The sequence below is a fragment of the Ursus arctos genome, unplaced genomic scaffold (assembly GCF_023065955.2).
Source record: "Ursus arctos isolate Adak ecotype North America unplaced genomic scaffold, UrsArc2.0 scaffold_8, whole genome shotgun sequence".
Classification (NCBI taxonomy): domain Eukaryota; kingdom Metazoa; phylum Chordata; class Mammalia; order Carnivora; family Ursidae; genus Ursus; species Ursus arctos.
This window is the reverse complement of record NW_026623100.1, coordinates 35,768,494-35,788,595: the sequence shown is the minus strand read 5'-3', so window position 1 is coordinate 35,788,595 and position 20,102 is coordinate 35,768,494. Positions and strand designations below refer to the sequence as shown.

The 20,102-nt window shown below is 44.1% G+C and overlaps 1 protein-coding gene across 1 annotated transcript; it reads left to right on the top strand.

The window, feature by feature from the left end:
- The first annotated feature begins 1,047 nt into the window (after window positions 1-1,047).
- On the top strand, window positions 1,048-18,258 carry FIGLA (folliculogenesis specific bHLH transcription factor). Its single transcript, XM_048222851.2, has 4 exons — window positions 1,048-1,248; window positions 5,539-5,691; window positions 7,289-7,513; window positions 18,172-18,258. The coding sequence occupies exons 1-4, from the start codon at window positions 1,048-1,050 to the stop codon at window positions 18,226-18,228; spliced, it is 636 nt and encodes a 211-aa protein (XP_048078808.1). The 3' UTR covers window positions 18,229-18,258.
- The last annotated feature ends 1,844 nt before the right edge of the window (window positions 18,259-20,102 follow it).

Genomic DNA, 20,102 nt, shown 5'->3' with positions numbered 1-20,102 from the left:
CCTAGAAGAGGGGCGCCTGGGTGGCACAGCTGTTAAGCATCTGCCTTCAGCTCAGGGCGTGATCCCAGAGTTCTGGGATCGAGCCCCACATCGGACTCCTCCGCTGAGAGCCTGCTTCTTCCTCTCCCACTCCCCCTGCTTGTGTTCCCTCTCTCGCTGGCTGTCTCTCTCTCTCTCTGTCAAATAAATAAACAAAGTCTTAAAAAAAAAAAAAAAAAAGAATACCTAGAAGAGTTTCTGATCCTGCTCTGAATCTTGACTGGGGTGAAAGGTCTGAGGCCTTTGATGTTCTGGGCACCGGCGATGACACAGGCCTCTAATAGGACAGCTCCATTTTTGAAAATGACACTGGGCAGACCCCAGTTGAGGGACGGCCTTCAGAATGAAAGACTTCTCTTTTAAAATGTCGTGGTCATAAGCAAGACTTAGGAAATGCTTTAGAAAAAGAATAATGAAAACGGAAATATTCATAGAGACAGAGGGCAATGGAGTAAATGTGAAAAAAGTTAACAAGTGGAGAATCTAGGTGAAGGGGCTACAGGACCTCTTACTGTTCTTGCAACTTTTATTTATTTCAAAATGAACTTTTTAAACGTTTTGTGTATAGCCATCATCTCTTTCTGGTAAATGTATACAATGTACATACATATATTTGCATACAGGTGTATACATGAATCCCGAAGCTCAGTCCCCAACCTGGATTGATCAAATTAGAATTTGGGGGATTGGTACTGGTAATCCCCAGGCGGGCGGATTAAGAAAAACCCAACTCCCCAGGTGATTCCAGTGTGCAGCCCAATTTGAAAATCAGTTGCTGTCTATCTGTAATCCCGTATTCACCAAAATCACCTGCGGAGCTGCTGAAACCCGGATCCCCAAGGGCCAGTCTTCCTGAGAGCCCGACCCGACTGGCATCAGCCGCCTGGCATCAGCCGCGGCAGAACAGCTACAGGTGGTCCAGGCCCCGCCCCCGTGCCTCGTGAGGCCCCAGGTGCGGGCGATGAAAGGCCGCGCGGGCCCCCCCACCCTGCCCCGCGGCTCTCCGCCATGGACGCAGCGCCCGCTCTCCTGGGCGTCCCGCCCGCTGAGGTGCTGGAGGATGTGCTGCGGGAGCAGTTCGGGCCGCTGCCCCAGCTGGCCGCCATCTGCCGGCTCAAGCGGCTGCCCTCGGGAGGCTACTCCTCGACAGAGGACCTCCAGTTGGTGCTGGAGCGGCGGCGCGTGGCCAACGCCAAGGAGCGCGAGAGGGTGAGCACCCTGCCCCGCGCGGGTCCCCCAGGCCACCCGAGCTCGGCCGCCCCACGACACGCTGCTCCCCACCAAACACCTGGTCAGTAGCCGGTGCACCCACTCACCGCGCACCCGCGGGGCTCGGAGGCGACTCGAACCTCCTGAGGCTGACTCGTGTCTCCAGGTTGGGAGAATGGTAGCGGCCTTGTTACCCTCCTCCTTCGTCCGGCTGCTCGTTCTTTGACCCTAGGATGGCCTCCTCACCTGCTAACCACCTGCAGCGGGGTCTGGGGCTGGGATGCAGGCACGCGAGGCCCGTGACAACGTCAAAAATGTCTCCCCTCGGCAGGTGCTTTCAAAAAGGTTAGCGCCCGGGAGTTGTGCCTCCATCTCCCAGCTGCTCGCGCTGGGTGAGCGCTTGGGGCGCAAAGGAATCCCACCGCCCCTTCCCCTCCTTCTGCATCTCTGCCTGGAAGCCAGTATGGGGTGAGGCGGCCCAGTGGAAGTTATTCTTCCCTCTTTTTTAGAGTAAGGGAACACGGTGCCCCGGTGTGCGCCGGACTCCCACTCCAGTCCGTGTCTCATTTCCCAGGCAGGCCGGGACGCGGTGAATCACAATGCCCAGTGGTCTTGTGGACCGTAGTCCGAGCGACATCTACTGGTGGCTTTTAGTGTTTCTAACTGAACCGGGGCCCCCAACGTGTCCAGGCTGGTCTCCCTTCTGCTCTGTAAACGTGGGGTTTGGCGGCAGCCCAGGCGGGCTTAGGGAGCGGGGAGGGGGGTGGTTGCAGAGGGCGCGCCTTCAAGCTGGGGACTTGAGGGGGAGGTTCTGCTGGGGACGTTCCTGCATGCCTGGGGCCCTTTGGAAGTGTAGCCCCGTGAATCAGCTTGGAGCTTTGGGAAAGGGCAGGAGGAGAAAGGACCAAGTGAGAGAAGACCAGGGGAAGTTGGAGAAACTGCAAGAGTGGAAAAGCATGGTTTCACCAGGCATTAGACCCCTTGTGAAAATAACCCTTCGATCTATGTGATGATGTGGCCTCGAACAAGATTCTGATTCAGTAGTTTCCATTTTATATGGGCCTTTCCATCAGGAAGCAATCGCTTTCTGCAAAGAATTTGTCCTGGTTTTATCCTCTATTTTAAAGCTAGTAACCTTCGTTCTTCTTTACAAGGATAAAATTAGTAAACCTGAAAAACAGAGGAATGGCTAGGGAACAGAAACTCCCATAACACAGATACAACTACCATGAACTTATATATATAAAATCTTTTTTTTCTAGTTATGTGTGTGCACAGATATATATTATAAAATTGTGAGATGGTACACAGTTTTCTATTTTTTTCAATTAACGTTATCAAAAGCATTTCCTCATTCTTTTTTTAAAAAAAAAATTCCGTTAATCAAGGTAGAGTTCAGTGATTCATCAGTCTTATGTAACACCCAGTGCTCATTACTTCCCCTGCCCTCCTCTTTATTCAACACCCAGTTACCCCATCCCCCCCCCTTGTCCCCCAGCAACCCTCAGTTTGTTTCCTATGATTAAGAGTCTCTTATGGTTTCCCTCCCTCTCTGGCCTCTCTAATTTCATCTTGTTTTATTTTTCCCTCCTTTCTCCTATGCTCTTCTGTTTTTTGTTTTGTTTTGTTTTTAAGATTTTAGTTATTTATTTGAGAGAGAGACAGAGACAGATAGCATGAGTGGAGAGAGGGGAAGAGGAAGAGGGAGAAGCAGACTCCTGGCCAGGCAGGGAACCTGACATGGGGCTCAATCCCAGGGCTCTGGGATCGTGACCTGAGCCGAAGGCAGACGCTTAACCCGCTGAGCCACCCAGGCGCCCCCTCTGTTTTGTTTCTTAAATTCCACATGAGTGAAATCATATAATAATTGTCTTACTCTGATTGGCTTATTTCACTTAACATAATACTCTTTAGCCCCACCCACATCGTTGCAAATGGCAAGATTTCATTTTTTTGATGGCTGAGTAATGTTCCATTGTGTGTGTGTGTGTGTGTGTGTATACACACACCATATCTTCTTCATTCATCTGTTGATGGACATCTGGGTTTTTTCCATAGTTTGGCTATTGTGGACATTGCTGTTATAAACATTGGGGTGCAGGTGCCCCTTCGGATCACGACATTTGTATCTTTGGGGTAAATACCTAGGGGTGCAATTGCTGGATCGTAGGATAGCTCTGTTTTCAGCTTTTTGAGGAACCTCCATACTGTTTTCCAGAGTGGCTGTACCAGCTTGCATTCCCACCAACAGTGTAAGAGGGTTACCCTTTCTCTGCATCCTTACCAACATCTGTCGTTTCCTGACTTGTTAATTTTAGCCATTCTGACCAGTGTGAGGTGATCTCATTGTGGTTTTGATTTGACATTTCCTCATTCTTAAGCATAGTTTCAAAGAATAGCTTTTTACTGCGTACTCTGTCATATAAATGGACCATAATTCGTCCAGTCTTTATGCTTTTTGCAGCTTTTTACTGGTTTTATGTGCATGTCTGATAATTGCTCTCAAATAAAATGCTAGAAATGGAATTACTGGGACATAGGATCTATATAGTCTCACAACTTTTTTTTTAATGATTTTTTATTATATTATGTTAATCACCATACAGTACATCCCCGATTTCCGATGTAAGGCTCGATGATTCATTAGTTGCGTATAACACCCAGTGCACCATGCAATACGTGCCCTCCTTACTACCCATCACCAGTCTATCCCATTCCCCCACCCCCTCCCCTCTGAGGCCCTCAGTTTGTTTCTCATAGTCCATAGTCTCTCATGTTTCATTACCCCTTCTGATTACCCCCCTTTCTTTATCCCTTTCTTCCCCTACTGATCATCCTAGTTCTTATGTTCCATAGATGAGAGAAATCATATGATAGTTGTCTTTCTCTGCTTGACTTATTTCACTTAGCATTATCTCCTCCAGTGCCCTCCATGTTGCAGCTATCTCACAACTTTTGATGCCAGTTGCCCAACTGCTTTCTAGAGAAGTTTACTAATTTTAATCCCTTCTTATGGGACAGAAGACTGTTCCTTTTGTTCATCTCCAATGCTGGGTATGATTAACAAAACAACAGTATTACCAGCTTAGCACATGAAAAATGTATCTAATTTCTATTTTGTTTTGTAGTTCTCTTATCAAAGTTCCACATTTTCATACTTTTATTGGTCTTTATATTCTGCTGTAATGAGATGACTATATCCATTGTTCACTTTGATCTGGAGTGGGAGAGGGCTCTCAATCAATATGAGTATATTGGCTTTATGGTGTAGTGGAAGCCAGTTTTTCCAAGCCAGTTCCCCTTAGGGGGATGGTCATCATTGTTCCTGGCCTTCGGAACTGAAGGATTAGACCCTGGAGAATTAATTATAAACATATAGATAAATAGCCTTATTCGGCCTTTCAAATCTTGCCAACATACAGACTCTCTGGACTCTAACACTTGACTCAATTTGGCTGGGAAAGAGGTTAAAGAGTTGATGGCACAGTGCTTGAGTAGACAAGTATTTGCACATTTTTTAAATAGCAGCACTTCTTTTTTTTAAATAATAATATTCTTTGATTATATTATGTTAGTCACCATACAGTACATCCCTAGTTTTTGATGTAAAATTCCATGATTCATTACTTGCCTATAACACCCAGTGCACCATGCAATATGTGCCCTCCTTAATACCCATCACCAGCCTATCCCATTCCCCCCTCCCCAAGCCCTCAGTTTGTTTCCCAGAGTCCATAGTCTCTCTTGGTATTTGCACATTTTATTCATTATCAGTACCACTTACTGAGGACTTTCTATGCAACAGGTCAGGAGGATGTGTTTTATGTGTAATTATGTTAATCACCACAAAAAAAGCTTACAAGGTGGGTATTTTCCACTTTGCAGATAAACAAACCATAGCTTGGTGATATGAAGTATCCTACACACTCTTGTAAGCTAGCACATGGTAGAGCTGGGTTTTAAATCCTGATGTTTTGATTTAGAGTTTTAGCCACTACCCCACTGCCTGAACATTACAGTGGGTATGCTATAAGAGGAAGAGGCGGGGGGTTCAGCAAGAACACAGACCCCCCTTCCCTTCCAGCCCATTCACCCACAGCGCTGAGTTTATGCCACTCCTTCCTCGATTGCCGGGAACTGTGCTGCTGGTGGAGCGGTGACTCTGGCATGTGCCTGCTTTGGTTCATCAGCCAGACGAGAGCTGTACAAACAAGCCCTCACAACCCTCTTCTGTGGTTTGGGGGGGGGATATCTATACAAATGTCGCTGTGTGTTTTTTTTGTTTTCCAGATAAAAAATCTCAACCGTGGTTTTGCCAAACTGAAGGCACTTGTGCCATTTCTTCCCCAAAGCAGGAAGCCTAGCAAAGTTGATATCCTGAAAGGTGCAACTGAATACATACAAGTTCTCAGTGATGTTTTGGAAGGAGCCAAAGACTCTGAGGTAAAGGCTTAAGAATTAAGAACAATACCCACCACTTACTGAGCCCTTTCCATGTGCCAGACAACTTATATGTTCCAGTTGACTGTAACAACCCTGTGAGTTAGTTGTGATCCATGTTTTATAGAGGAGGAAACCAAAATACAGGCAGAGGCCACATAGCTGAGAAATATCAGGACTGGGGTTTGAGTCCAGATCTGTGTGAGCTTTGGAGCCAAGTTCCTGATTATCTTGTACTTACCTCCTGTCACTGCCCAGGGCACCTAGCTCCTAACTGCCGAATCTTTAATAGAACCTTGATAGCTAGGATGTGAGAGGAGGCTTCCACAAACCCACTCTGTAGTGGTGGTTTTCCATCAGACAGGACTCAGAAAGGAAGAGGCATTTGCCTTGGACAGGTCCTCCCTGACGGACAACTCTGGTGGAATGCTCAGCAGTGGTTATGATGTCAGTCTCATGGGGTTTGCAACCATTTGGTGGGATGAAATAATTGAACCTGCTTTGCAAACCGTGAAGCACATAGTTGTCACCACCATTATCAGGGTGCATAGCTCAGAAGTGTCCATTAGGCGGTAGAAGCTATGGGCTAGTTATATGGGCTAGTTGCATGGTCAGGCAAGCCTTGAAGACCTGTAGTGGATTAGTCATCAGAGGAGGTAAGATACAAAGACAGGAAGGCCTTAGAAATGAGCCCTAAGTGACACCATTGACATGAGGAAGGAGGAGCCATCAGAGAGAAGAAGGTAGCAGGGAGGTGGAGAAGCAAGATAGGACCTAAGGCCGGGCAGGGGAGAATCTTGGGAATCTGAGGGAAGGAAGTAGTGCAAGAAGCTACAGAGAGGCCCAGCATGTGAGATGTGGGATAGGAGTGGGCTGGAAGTCCACTTATAGGGGGTTGGGTGTATGTGAGTGTCTGAAGTCCAGGCAGAGCACAGATGGCAAACTTCAAGTCCATTAAACCTGGAAATCTGAGACCTTAAAGAAGGATCAAAAAGATGGAAGAAGAAAAATGGTTAGATCAGTGAAAGTCTTTTCTAAGTAGTGATGTCATTGTGTTTAAGAACAGAGGAGAAGGACAGGTACTAGAGAGTAGAGAAACACAATCATTCCAGAAGCTTAGGGCAGGAATGGCCAGGTATATAACGGTATTTTCAATTTTTTTCCTTGTCCACTAGTCCTACTTGGGTGACTCTTGAGGGGATACATTCTCCAATGGGTGGGAATGGATTGTCCTGTTAGCCAGTTGGATGCTTGGGTTGTGGCATGACCATAGTGTTTGCACATGAGCTGGTGGCTGCCTTAGTTTTTCCTTGAACGGGTAACAGAAGTGCTTTGTTTTGTGCTGCATTTATTATAAACTACAGGATCTGCTCCATGGGATAATCTTTTTATTGCAGTTGCCAATTGCACAACATTTTAAGGTTATAGAAAAACAAATATAGTCTATTGAGTAATGATTTTCTTTCCATCCATAATAACTTAAGATTGCCCTTATCACTTAAATGAAACTACATTGATTAAAATTTTGAAATATATTGACTTAAATCTTCAAAATATGACTGTCCTATTATACTGTTTGACAACTAAATATGGTTTCTAGAGACAAAATCCGGATCACCAGAACTATAGGAACAATCCTTCTGAACCACCTATATCCTTGGCTAGAGATCTATCCAGAAACATCACCCAGCATGCCAGCTGTACTGTGGGCTTGAAGAATGAGGAGGAAAGGCCCTGGGCAGATGGTGGCAGTGGTGAGTCAGCATACACTTGTCGCCAGAGCGTGATGTCTACGACTGGAGTTATCTCCCCAACCAGGAGTCTGGTAATGTGTTTCTTCTTAAATAGCCACATAGATGTCAAAAAACTCAAAATATTTTCCTTGAGGTGTGTGGAATTTTCCAAGCTAAAAGATGATTGAAATAAGATCATTTTGTGAAAGTTACCTAGGTGGGAAAGTGGAGATTGCTAGTTTGGAAAATCTATTATTGTGTTTCCATCTTAATTGGTAAGCAATTCAAGGAGAAGGCAACCCCTCTAGAGTTATCCAGTACAGACCTAAGTTTACTTATTTATGGCCCTAATTAATTCATCAAAAGTTTTTCTGACTCAGGTCTCCTGAAAAAGAAGTAGGTTGCCATACATAAAGATCCGTGGTGACACCACATCCCCATGCACATGTGTGCACAGGCATGCACACCTATTTTATAGTTGGCCTTGTGGGAAGGAGCATTTTCTTTATTTTAAATTTAAATTCAAGTAATTTACATATAGTTTATTATTAATTTCAGAGGTAGGGTGTAGTGATTCGTCAGTTGCATGCAACACCCAGTGCTCATTACATCCCGTGCCTTCCTTAATGCCCATCATCCAGTTACCCCATCCCCCAGCCCCTCCCCTCCTGCAACCCTCAGTTTCCTTTAGGAAGGCAGCATTTTCTAAGTAAAAACAAGAGTTTATTATAATAGCTCTTATTACTTTGCCAAGCTAGTGAAGCTGCTAGATAGAAGTCGCAGCCTGCTTCTCCAAGTCCACAAGGTAGACTTTTTGCCCTTGCTATGTCTCATTGACACTCTGACGAGACCCCTTGGTCCATCCTACAGCATGACTGCTATAGAAACAAAGGCTTGTAGGCACTGGAACCCAGCATACTGTAACAAGCAAGTTGCTTAGTGTGATGTAAGGGTTGGTGGGAGCTGTGGAGTCACAAATGATGGTAGGTGGTGGGAGGCAGTTTCAAATAGCAGTTGAGTGCAGGTTCTAGAGACCAAACACTGGGGTTCAAATGCTGGTTTTACCCCTTGCTAGTTGTGTAACCTTTGGTGAGCTACTAAATCTCTCTAATCTTCAGTCTTCCCATCTGTGGAATGGGAATGATAATTGTACCTACCTTGTACATCAAGTAATTGTGAGGCTCAAATGGAGTCATGTCAGTGAGGTGTCTAGTGAAGTGTTTGGGATGTCAGTGTTCACTTGGACATACATTATTAAATCTGACTCATCATGAGCAATCAGTATTGATTGGTGAGTGATCAATAATAAGCCACAGGAATCCTAGCTCTGCTTGTAGCAAGTGTTCTGAGTTCATTCACTTGGCCCTTAATAATGCTCTATTCTGGTTTGAGGTATTACAGGCTTCCTCCTGACTGGCTGGCCTTGGCTGCCATTTCTGACTTGATTACTGTTTTCTAAGGATTCTACTTTTGTACACGCTGTTTTAGATTTTCATATTCTGGCCACTTGACCTATAAACCAAACCTTCCCTTGCCAGTCAACCCTTAGGAGACAAAATTCCCATGGCTACCATATGAGCTGACAGGGAATGACTGAGAACAAAAGTAAGGACAAAGATGTGGCCTGAGCTGAACCTTGAACCTGCTCTCTGTTAATAATGGTAATGTTAGTTTTAATATGTTCTGTGTATTAAGACAAGACTCTTACTTGCATTTAATCCTCACTGAACCTTAGCGGGTTGGTATTACCATGTCTTTCTTGTGGTGAGCTGCCCAGCTGCACCTTCCTGACAGTCCTTTTGGGCCTGGACTGGGACTAGAAGCTGAATGGAAACAGAAAAGCCTTATGCTTGGCAACACCAGCAGCAAGGACGTACAGGATGTCCTTATCTTCCAAGGATTCTTGATCCTGGAAATAGGCCGTTTATAGTAAGTAGATTTAAAGTGGGGACCAACATTTTATAGTAAGACACAGAAAAGTTCTAACCGGAACTTTCTTTTAAAAAAGGGAGTTAGACACATTTCCGTCTTTTAGCTAATGCAGTTAAATTGCTAGTTGAAAGACTGTGCTAGTTCTTAGAATGAACAAAGAATCATGTTTCTGAGATTTTTAGATCTGCATGTACCTTCTGCCAAGTGTGATTTTCCAGGCCTGAATATAAAAAGTGCCATTTTTGCAGAAATGTTCTAGGATTTCATCAGTTTTGTGAAGGGTTTCTCATTCTTTGACATCTAAATAATTTATTGTTAACATAAAAGCATTTATTCTGAAACAACTTATAGAAGGGTTGTGAGTAAAAATAACTTTTCCTGACCCATTTGAGAGTAAGTTGTCAGTTTGATGCCCCTTCACCCCTAATTAGTGTGCATTTCCTATAAATGGGGGACATTCTCTTGTAGACCACAGTGTAGCTGTCAAAATCAGGAAGTCAATGTTGTGGCATTACTGCCATGAAATCCTCAGGCTCCGTTCAGGTTTTCACCAACAGTCTGAATGTCCTTTTTAGCAGAAGGACCACCTGAGAATTATGAGTTGCATTTAATTGTCATCTCTCTTTAGCTTCTGGTTATCTGGAACACTTGTAGGTCTTTCCATGACTTTTATGACCTTGACACTTTTGAAGATTATAGGCCAGTTGTTTTGTAGAATGTTTGATTTGTGTTTGTCTATTTCCTCCTGATTAGATTCAGACATGAATCTTCGGCGGGGATATCACGGAAGTGATGCTATTTTCTACTCATTGCATCCTTTTGGATGGGGTACATTTTGATTTGATCTATTAATATGTTCACTTCAATCATTTGCTTAATGCAGTGACTGCTGGGCCTCTCTAAAGTTAGCTTTTTCCCTTTGTAATCAGTGTTTTGTGTGGAGGTGCTTTGGAGCTATCTATGTATCCTATTCTTCACCAAACATTCTATATTTATGAAACTTTTTATTTTGGAGCACCCGGGTGGCTTAGTCAGTTAACTATCTGCGTTCGGCTCAGGTCATGATCTCAGGGTTCCAGGATCGAGTCCTGCATCGGGCTCCCTGCTCAGCGGGGAACCTGCTTCTCCCTCTCTCCCTCCTCCCCACTTGTGCTCTCTGTCTCTCTCAAATAAACAAATAAAAATCTTAAAAAAAAAAGAAACTTTTTATTTGGAAATAATTATAGATTCACAGGAAGTTACAAAGATAGTACAGAGAAGTCCCATATACCCTTAACTTGGTTTCCCTTAATGGTTACGTCTTCTGTAACTATAGCACAATATCACCATGAGAAAATCAATATTGGTGCTATGTGTCTGTAGTTTCCTGTCATTTTACCACATGTGTAGATTTGTGGAATCACCACTCCTGGCAAGATACAGCACTATTCCACCCCCATAAAGCTCTCTGGACTGCTACCCACCCACTGCCCCCACATCTCCACTCTCCCTACCCCCCTGGCAACCACTAATCTCTTCTCGATCTCTATATCATTTGGGGAATGTTCTATACTATATGGAATCATGCAGTATATATTCTGTTCTATTCTAATTTAATTTTATTATGTTTCGTTAGTCACCATACAATATTTCATTAGTTTTTGATGTAGTGTTCCATGATTCATTATTTGCATATAACACCTAGTGCTCATTGCAATACGAGCCCTCCTTAATACCCATTACCAGGCTAGCCCATCCCCCTTCCCCCCTTCCCCTCTGAAACCCTCAGTTTGTTTCCCAGAGTCCAAAGTTTCTCATGGTTCTTCTCTCCCTCTGACTTCCACCCCCTTCATTTTCCCTTCCTTCTCCTAATGTCCTCCATGCTATTCTTTAGAGTTGAAGTCCTAACCCCCTCTGGCTTTTTACTTAGCACAGTGCCATTTAAAACATCCCAGTGGTTGTATTGAAAGTCTGTTCCCCCTTTTCATTGCTGAATATTAGCCCGTGGGGTGGATGTGTCACAGTTTAACCATTTACTTATTGTAGAACTTTTTTTAAGAGAAGGAGGGAGAGGGAAAGAGAGAAAGAGGTAGAGGGAGAGAGAGAACCCCAAGCAGGCTCCATGCCTAGCACAGAGCTGATGCAGGGCTCAACCACACGGCCCTGAGATCATGACCTGAGACGAAATCAAGAATTGGATGCTTAGCTGACTGAGCTACCCAAGTACCCCATTTTTAAATTGTAGAACATTTTGGTTGTTTCTATATTCATTTATAATTTTATATTATAGACACATAGTTTTCTATTTAATTCAGTAGATTATCATCATAATATCATAGTATTTCACGATTTATTTTGTTATGCAAATTGTCCTCATTGTGGCCAGGGAAGGCCCCTTCAAATGGACTGCCTTTCTGCTTGACCTGTCACTATCATTTTTTGATCACTTCCTTTCTGGCAGAAGATGTTCTGAGCTTGAACATCATATACTTTCCCACCCCGAGCCCTGGAATGAATCTTTCATCAAGGACACCCCATGTGTAACTTACTTCTCCTCTCTGTGATGGCTCCCCCATGGTGGCTCTTGACCCCTTTTGGGCTTTAGCACCTGTATTAGTTTGCTAGGGCTGCCATAACAAAACACAGATTAAGTGGTTTAAACAACAGAAATTTATTTCTCGAAGTTCTAGGGGTTGGAAATCTGAGATCAGGGCATTGGCAAATTTGGTTTCTTCTGAGGCCTGTCTCCTTGACTTGCAGATGGTCTTTCCTCTGTGTGTGTGTGCCCCAATTTTCTCTTCTAAGGACACCAGTCACATTGGATTTGTTTACACCCTCCATTATATTTTATTTTTCTTAATTTAAATTTTAGTTAACATATAGTGCAATATTGGTCTCTGGAGTAGAATTCAGTGAGTCATCACTTATGTACAACACCCAGCACTCATCGCAACAAGTGGCCTCTTTAATACCCATCACCCATTTAGCCCATCTCCCCTCAATTTCCCCACCCTTCGTTTTAACTTAATCACCATTTTTAAAAAAGATTTTATTTACTTATTTGTCAGAGAGAGAGCACAAGCAGGGGGAGTGGCAGGCAGAGGGAGATGCAGGCTCCCCACTGAGCAAGGAGCCCGATGAGGGACTCCATCCCAGGCCCCCGGGATCATGACCCAAGCCAAAGGCAGGCACTTAACCGATGAGCTACCCAGTGTCCCTTAATCACCCTTTTTAAGGCGCTATCTCCAAATACAGTTACATTCTGAGGTATGGGGGTTAGGACTTCAACATATGAATTATGAGGGGACATAATTCAGCCCATAACAGCACCCATGACAAGCTGCCCTGCTGTAAGAACCCTCTCCCTGGCTCTGACATTCTACTCAGGCCATCCCTCACCCCACACATGGACATCTCCTCACCCTGCTTGGACTCTGGCTCACCGTGTGAGGTCACCTACATGCATGCATGCCTACCAGATTTGGCATGGGCGTCTTCTCCCCATGCTACCCTGCCCCTCTGCCTGGGCACCCTTCTTACCTGGCTTGGGTCTGACTCTCCATGCCAGGTTGCCCTTCCAAAGCCTCTCTCTTGCTGATTGGACTTTACCACTTTGCAATGGGCCACCCCACTGTGTGGCCCCTTCCCTTATCTGCTTGGTCTCTGACATCCTCTGACATGACCATCTCCATGTGTGGATGCCATTCTCACCCTGCTCAGCCTCCAGTACTGCACTCAGGGCCACCATGGATCCCCCTACCTCACTGTGAGCTGACAGCATTAGGACTGAATTGTTCAGGATGGGAGGGGGAAGTGATTTTTTCTCTTTGAAGTGCCTACTGTGTGACTATCTTTCTGGTTCGTTTTCTCCTTATTAATAGATTTAACTCCAAGATCCTTATTGGCATGTGGCTTGAGCAATTATTCAAAGTCACTTTTAATAACTTTATAAAAGCTTACATTTTACAATCAAGAACCAGGATGGAGTGGGAGGGGCCAGGGAAACAAAGCTCAGCCTGGCCTTTGTTTGCCAAACAATTCTCATAAGGGTACAGTGCAGTTTACCTGAACAGGTGATTATATAGGGTTTCAGGGTCCTGGCCAGACACCCTAACTGGAAACCTGGGTATAGCTGATGTGACTCGTTGGACTGAAATGCTATGTACAGAGGGGCTTAGGATCTGGGAGGCAGGCCCCCTCCAGCTTCAGTGTGCAGGCATTGCACCCTTCTTCCTGCCCTAGGAGAGGATCGGAGGAGTGGAATCCTGGTGCTGGCAGAGATGGGCATTTTTGGGGATTTGAGGATGGGGTCAGAACAAGCTGTGCAAGATCAACAACATTCCTGAGAGGCAAAAATCCCAAATGAAGTACATAAGAATCTGCTGATGGCAGGCATGGAGATTAACTTCTCGGGCCAGAGCAGGTTCACTTGGGGACTGAATCAGCAAGTGTGTGTGCAAATGGGGAGGGCCACAAGCTGTGTGAAGCCACGGCATCTGGCTTTGGTAGGAATAGGGATCAATGTCAAGGTCCTGGCAAGTCGCGTTTAGAATTGGACTTTCAAGGTGTAGGATTTTGCTGTTTTGGGTGCCAAGATGTTCACTGACCCACGATTGTTTATTACTTTTATTTGACACCTGTGTTTATGGCTTGGGCATTTCATATCCTGCAAGGCTCTGAATTTTGTTCAGAGTTGGCTGTGATCTATAGAGGCATGTCCCTGCACAAAGACCATCCTCAATGTTGTAGAGTGAGATGCCAATTGTGCTGGGGTCAGAAGGGCTCTGGAAAGGAGTATGTGGATGAACATAAGTGCCTGTTATGGGGCTTCAATGTGCTGCCGTCACACAGTTCTAAATTTTAGCCTGTTCTGGGAGTATGCCTTGGAAGGATTTCTGAGAGAAGGAAGCCTCTCTGGGTGGTAGATTTCCACTACCCCATCGGCAGGTTGTGGTAATCTGTGTATGAAATTAATCACTGGGGATATTTCTTCTAGCATTTTAAGCTCTGAAATGAGATGGTCTAGCCAGCTGGGATGAATTCATTAACACCCTGGGAAGGCCTTGAAGCATCTATCTCCTGTCTTCCATCTTATAGTTCCCCCAGATGCTGGCTCCACGTGATAGCAAAAACTCTACCACAGTGTGGTGGTCTAGGCTTCTCCTTGGGAACCACGTCTGTCTGTCCCAGTGTTCACTGGTAGCCTATGGGGCATATTCTGATGGGTTTAGCCAGCAGAGTATTTTGAAAACTTGAACTTCTTTTTGATAGGGTGGGTGGTCTCTGATTTCTCAGCCCCACCACCCCTTGTTGGCATTACCAGTCTAGGCATTAGACTTTGAAGCCCTGGACCAAGAGTACTGCGACTCCGAGTGAAGGCTAATCTAGTGGTTGTGTTGGCTCAGGATGTTACAGTGTCTTCTAAACTTTGGAGGTTTAGGGATTGGTGCTGTGATTACAAGGATGCTGGTTATTTTCCCTGGAACTTTGGAAAGGTGAGATCTGGAGCATACAAGACAGGATCCATCTAACCTTGGGGTGATGCCCACATCCAATGGAGGGTGCCCCAGGGTGCAGCCACTCAGGAAGAGATCCAAGCAGCACCCAAGGAAGACTCTTGAGGCCCTGTTGTGATCAGGATGAGAAGAGAATGTTAGAGGGAAGATGAATTTCTTCATGAAAATAAGAGAGGGGGATTTCCTTTGTTGTAACTCTCAATCTTCTGTCCCCACAGAAAAATTAAATCAGTCACAAAAGTGGGTTTAGTGTATGTGTGTGAAGTTTGGTGTATTTGACGAGATCTCTACCTGGTATGTGCTCCTAACTCTGCCAGTGAGCTGAACATAATTCAAGAAAGCTAATAATTTATATTTCTCTGACCTATGATGGGCCTGGTGGTTAAATTAATTGAAGTAAGTCTTCATCTATTCTAGTGGACTTCTGGAGGGAATATTTATATGAGTTTTATAAAAGGCCTATCTCGTTGGTTCCACAAAGATACAGAGGAAAATTACAAGAATTGAGTAGAAGGTCTCTCAAAGGTAGATTCAGGACTTCTCTGATGTGCTGCTGACCTCCCTTGAGACAGACTGCTCTTTGGGTTAGCAGAAAGCCATCAAGTACTAGGACCGCAGTAGCTAGCCCCTGAGGGAGGTCAGTGTGCCCTCCCACCCTCCACCTTCTCCGCTTGTTCTAATCTCTGTATTATACAGAATGGATTAGCAATAAAATGGATTCCAAAGACAGAGTGTTAAAGGTAGAACTTCCAGTGGGAGGGTAGGGGCTATAAATACAACTTGATTATTTTGGAGAATTCTTCTGGTCCTCTTTGGATCACTCCTTTCCTTTTTGGAAGACTTTTGTCCCCAAGAATGTGTCCTTCTAGTGTGGAAGATGGGCCTGGGGCACCTGCCTCATTGGGGTGCTCTGAGGTGAGAAGAACCTAGGAGTAGAGTTTTCCTGCATCATACAAGTTGGATCAGGCACCCAAGGGAAGAGACAGACCATATGGGCCTTGGTGGCCAAAGCCCTGCTCATAATAAAGGAGCTCATTTGCTGGAATATGATCTGTGCAGCTCTCCCTGTAGATGTGAGATGGTAAGGCTATAGTCACAATACTGGTTCTGATCTCTGGGTCCTGACTGGACTTTCACACGCCAAAGCAGGACTGACAATTATGAGCACAATTTAGATGGGAAGAAATGTAACTTCCTACGTTGAATTCTACTTTTGAGAACCCAGTAAGACCCTATGACTCAGATGGTGGGAAGACTGGCTTACCCCATTAAGGGTAAATACTTCTTTGAGTAAATACCGTATCTGTTTAATGTTCAGAATCCCTATAGGTCTTTTTGCTTCTTATGCCAGCTCCCGTAGAAGATCCTCTTGTCCTCGTTTAGGTACAGTAAAAAGCGTATGGACTATGGAGGCTACAATGGAAATGCTCATGTGTATTTCCCCAGCTTGCTCTTGGGCCCCCAGGCTTGTTGAGCTGACATCTGTTGTGGATGTCCATGGCCCCACTGTGGCTTCTCTTCACTAGGCCAGGCTTACTGGGCCTTCTCCTTTTAGAACCCAGGCATCTTCTGGTCTCCCTGACTTTCCCACTCCCAGATGGGCTATGCAGCTGCCCTCAGGCACATACTTGATGATGTCCCTCAGCCATGTGGTCACTAAACTCCTGTGAGAGGCTACATCCCATGAAGTGGGTATAAATCCTTGCTTTCCTCAGATTCTTCTTTATCTTTATTGGGTTCTGTTCCCTTATGTAACTCTTCCCCATCCCTGGGTCAAGGCCCAGGATGGCGTGGTGTAAGACTCTTCGCCAGGGATCAACCAGCTTCTACAAACTAGTTCTATCCCTTCTGAATAACTACTTCCTGCTGTTTCAACTTTCATCTCCATTTTTGGTTGTAGGAAATCTTTCCCACATCATATCTTGCCTTCTCTCTGCTTTGTGCTCACCTGAGCTGCCATCTGAGTTCTGGCCCACCAGAACCCTCATGTTTATTCTCTCTTTCAACGAAGTCAGCTTCTTTCAAATGAGAGCCTTGCTTTTCAGACTAGTGTGCTGGGAACTGAAATCTGAAGCTAAGTAAGTGAGGGCTTCTGGTTGGTATCTATCTACCTCTTTCCCTGCCTCCCACCCCCAAGCATTGGCTCAGTGGGGGGAGGGAAAGGTACATTGGATAATATGTGAAACCATGCAGCTATACAACCAACAACAGTAGTATGCCCACCCTATCAGAGGGGCTGAGTAGCAAGCTGAGTCTGGTTTCTCAGACCACCCTCTTCCTGGACCTTCAACTATTCAGATGAGGCCAGTAGGTTGTTGTTTTTTTTAATGAACTATGAGAATAAAGCAACATTGATAATCTTCAAGTTTTCATATCTGATACTTAAATATTACATTCCTGGAATTTTCTGGCTAATACTGAAAACCAAACTAAGACAATGATCTATAATACACTAGACTCTAGGCTATAGGATCAAATTATCCTTTAACTCTTTGGGTAAACCCAGCAATACCTGAATTTGTCTCTTAGGTTTAACACACTCTGGATATGTGAAAAAAAAAATTTAAATTTAAATGAAACCTTTAAAGCTAAACTGGAACTCAAAATGTTAGCTTAATCACATACATAGTGGAAACACTAGATCAAGATCAGAAAAGTTATTGATACTTATTTTGTGCTGGGCACTATTCCTGGTGGTGTATATATATTAACTTATTTAATTTTCATGACCACTGTGTGCTGTATAATTATATCCATTTTACACATCAGGAAACAAAACAGAAGTTAAGGAACTTGCCCAATATCCACTGGGTCAGTGAATGATGGAATCAGGGCATATGGGTAATAGTGTTAAACTCTTTACTGCCTTTCATTCTAACAAAACTCACCCTTGAAATATAAATGAGAATGGACTAGGAAAGAGGTAAATGTGTTTTTATAAGCTGAATTAAAGCATGTGACTATAGTACTTTATTATCCACAGTGATCGATTGGAGTGACTTCGTTTTTCATCATGAGTGTTTTTTTCTTCAAGTTGAGATTTCAGAATATTAAACCCAAAATAATCTTACCATCTTAGTAAAACCACTGATGGAAATATACTAAAATGCTTCCAAAATTTTTTTCTTATACAACTAAATTAAGAAATTATCACAGGTATATACCACTGTGTGTTCTGTTTCTTCTTATTCTACAAGTTTTAATGGTCCATTAAATGGAATGGTTTTCTAATTTTTGGACATTTAAGTTGTGTTCAGTTTTTTGCTCTCATAAACATGGCAAGTAGCATGATGTGTTTACCTCTTCCTTCTTTCTTTTTTTAGGATAGATTCCTAGAAGTGGAAGTTCTGATTCACAGGTCGGTACAATCTATGACTTGATGCATGGGGCCACTTTATAATACCGCCAACTCTGAGTGCTGATTTCACTATATCCTTGCTAACAGTGGGATCTATTAAAATGATAGGATTTTAATAGGTAAAAAATGGTTTAAATCAGCTTTGGTTACTAATGAAACATTTTTTACATAGTTCTTTTGGGAACTGTCTGTTTTTATCGTTTAGCCATTTATAAGGGACTTTCTTCTCTGTTACAGGCTCCCCCAAATATGAAAAGTGAAAAGGCCAGCCCAGGGCTACCTTCTAGAGACAAATAAATACAGTCTTGAAAGTTCTGAAGTCTCTTTAAAAATCGTGATAATTCAAAGTTTATCTTTGAAGTAGATTTCAGGGTCTTCAGCCTTCACACTTATCCCTCAACCCCTATGCAGCTTCCATTCCATCCTTTTAAGGACATAAATCGAATATTTTTCATTCTGTCTGTTTTCATCACTTGAGGAATAAGTGCCTATTACCCTTCCTGGGGCAATTAACCTTTAATAGGAATGTATACTTAAGCTAGAAGAGTATGGAGTGGTAGGCATTAGCCACTGGCAGTGACTATTTTCAAGCCTGTCTAAATACCCAGCTAAGGCCATAAGGCACCTTGAGCATGGAGACAATCTTCATCTTTATAACAATTGCTCACAAAGACATAGCACTTAATGTATGCTGTATCTGTTCCCACGCTTTCCATATGTTACCTTGTTCTTGTAACAGTCCTATGAGATAGACCTGATGATCCTTTTTGTACAGGTGGAGAAACCAAGGCACAGAATGTGTATGTCTTCTTGGGCTGGCATAATATAAATCCTGTATTGGGTGGCTTAAACAACAGTTTAACAGTTCAGGAGGCGGAGAAGTCCAAGATCAAGGTCAGAAGAGTTTTGGTTTCTGGTGAGGCTGCTCTTTCTGGTTTGCAGACTTCTCTCTGTGGCCTCACATGGTAGGGTGGGGATGGGTGGAGAGAATTAGCAGTGTGTGCGCGAGTGAGCAAACTCTTGTCTCCCTTCCTCTTAGAAGGACACCAATACTATTGGATTAAGGGCCCCAACCTTTTGACCTCATTTAACCCTAACAAACACCCAAAAGCCCTATCTCCAAGTATAGTCATACTGGGGGGTTAGGCTTCAACATACAACTCTCGTAAGGCGGGAGGGGAACACAATTCAGTCCATGGCTTTTGGCCCCTGACTCCAAAAGTTCATGCCCTTAACACATGCAAAATACATTCATTTCATCTCAATAGCCCCAAAAGTCTTAACTTGTTCCAGCATGTGTTCTAAAGTCTGAAGTTCAAAGTGTCATCTAAATATCCTCTAAATCATGTATGTGTGAGAGCTGAGGTATGATTCATCCTGAGGTGAAATTCTCTTCTAGCCATCAGCCTGTGAAACCAGACAAGTTATGTGCTTCCAAACTACAATGGTGAGGAGGCATAAGACAGACATTCCCATTCCAAAGGGAAGAAATCAGAAAGAAGAAAGGAGTGATGGGTTCCAGGCAATTCCCAAACCTAGCAAAGCAAATTCCATTATATCTTAAGCCTATAAAAATCCTCTTTGTCTCAGTGTCCTACCTTCCAGGCCCACTGTGGTGGAAGCATCACCCCATATAGTTCCACAGTGGCCCTGCCCTCTGAAGCCAGGAGGAAACCAACTTGACCCCTGGGCCTGTGGTTGGAATGGCAGTGTCTTTGGGGTCATTCTTCCCTTTCCTGGAAGAGCAGTACACATTTGCAACTGAGTAGCTTTGTGGTCTCATCCTTCCTTCATTCTGTCCTGCTTTTTTTGTCCCCTTTAGTTCAAACCAGCACAGTCTTTGCTGGAAAAAACCAACACTATTCCTAGTCTCTGCTAAGATGGCTGGTTAGGTCC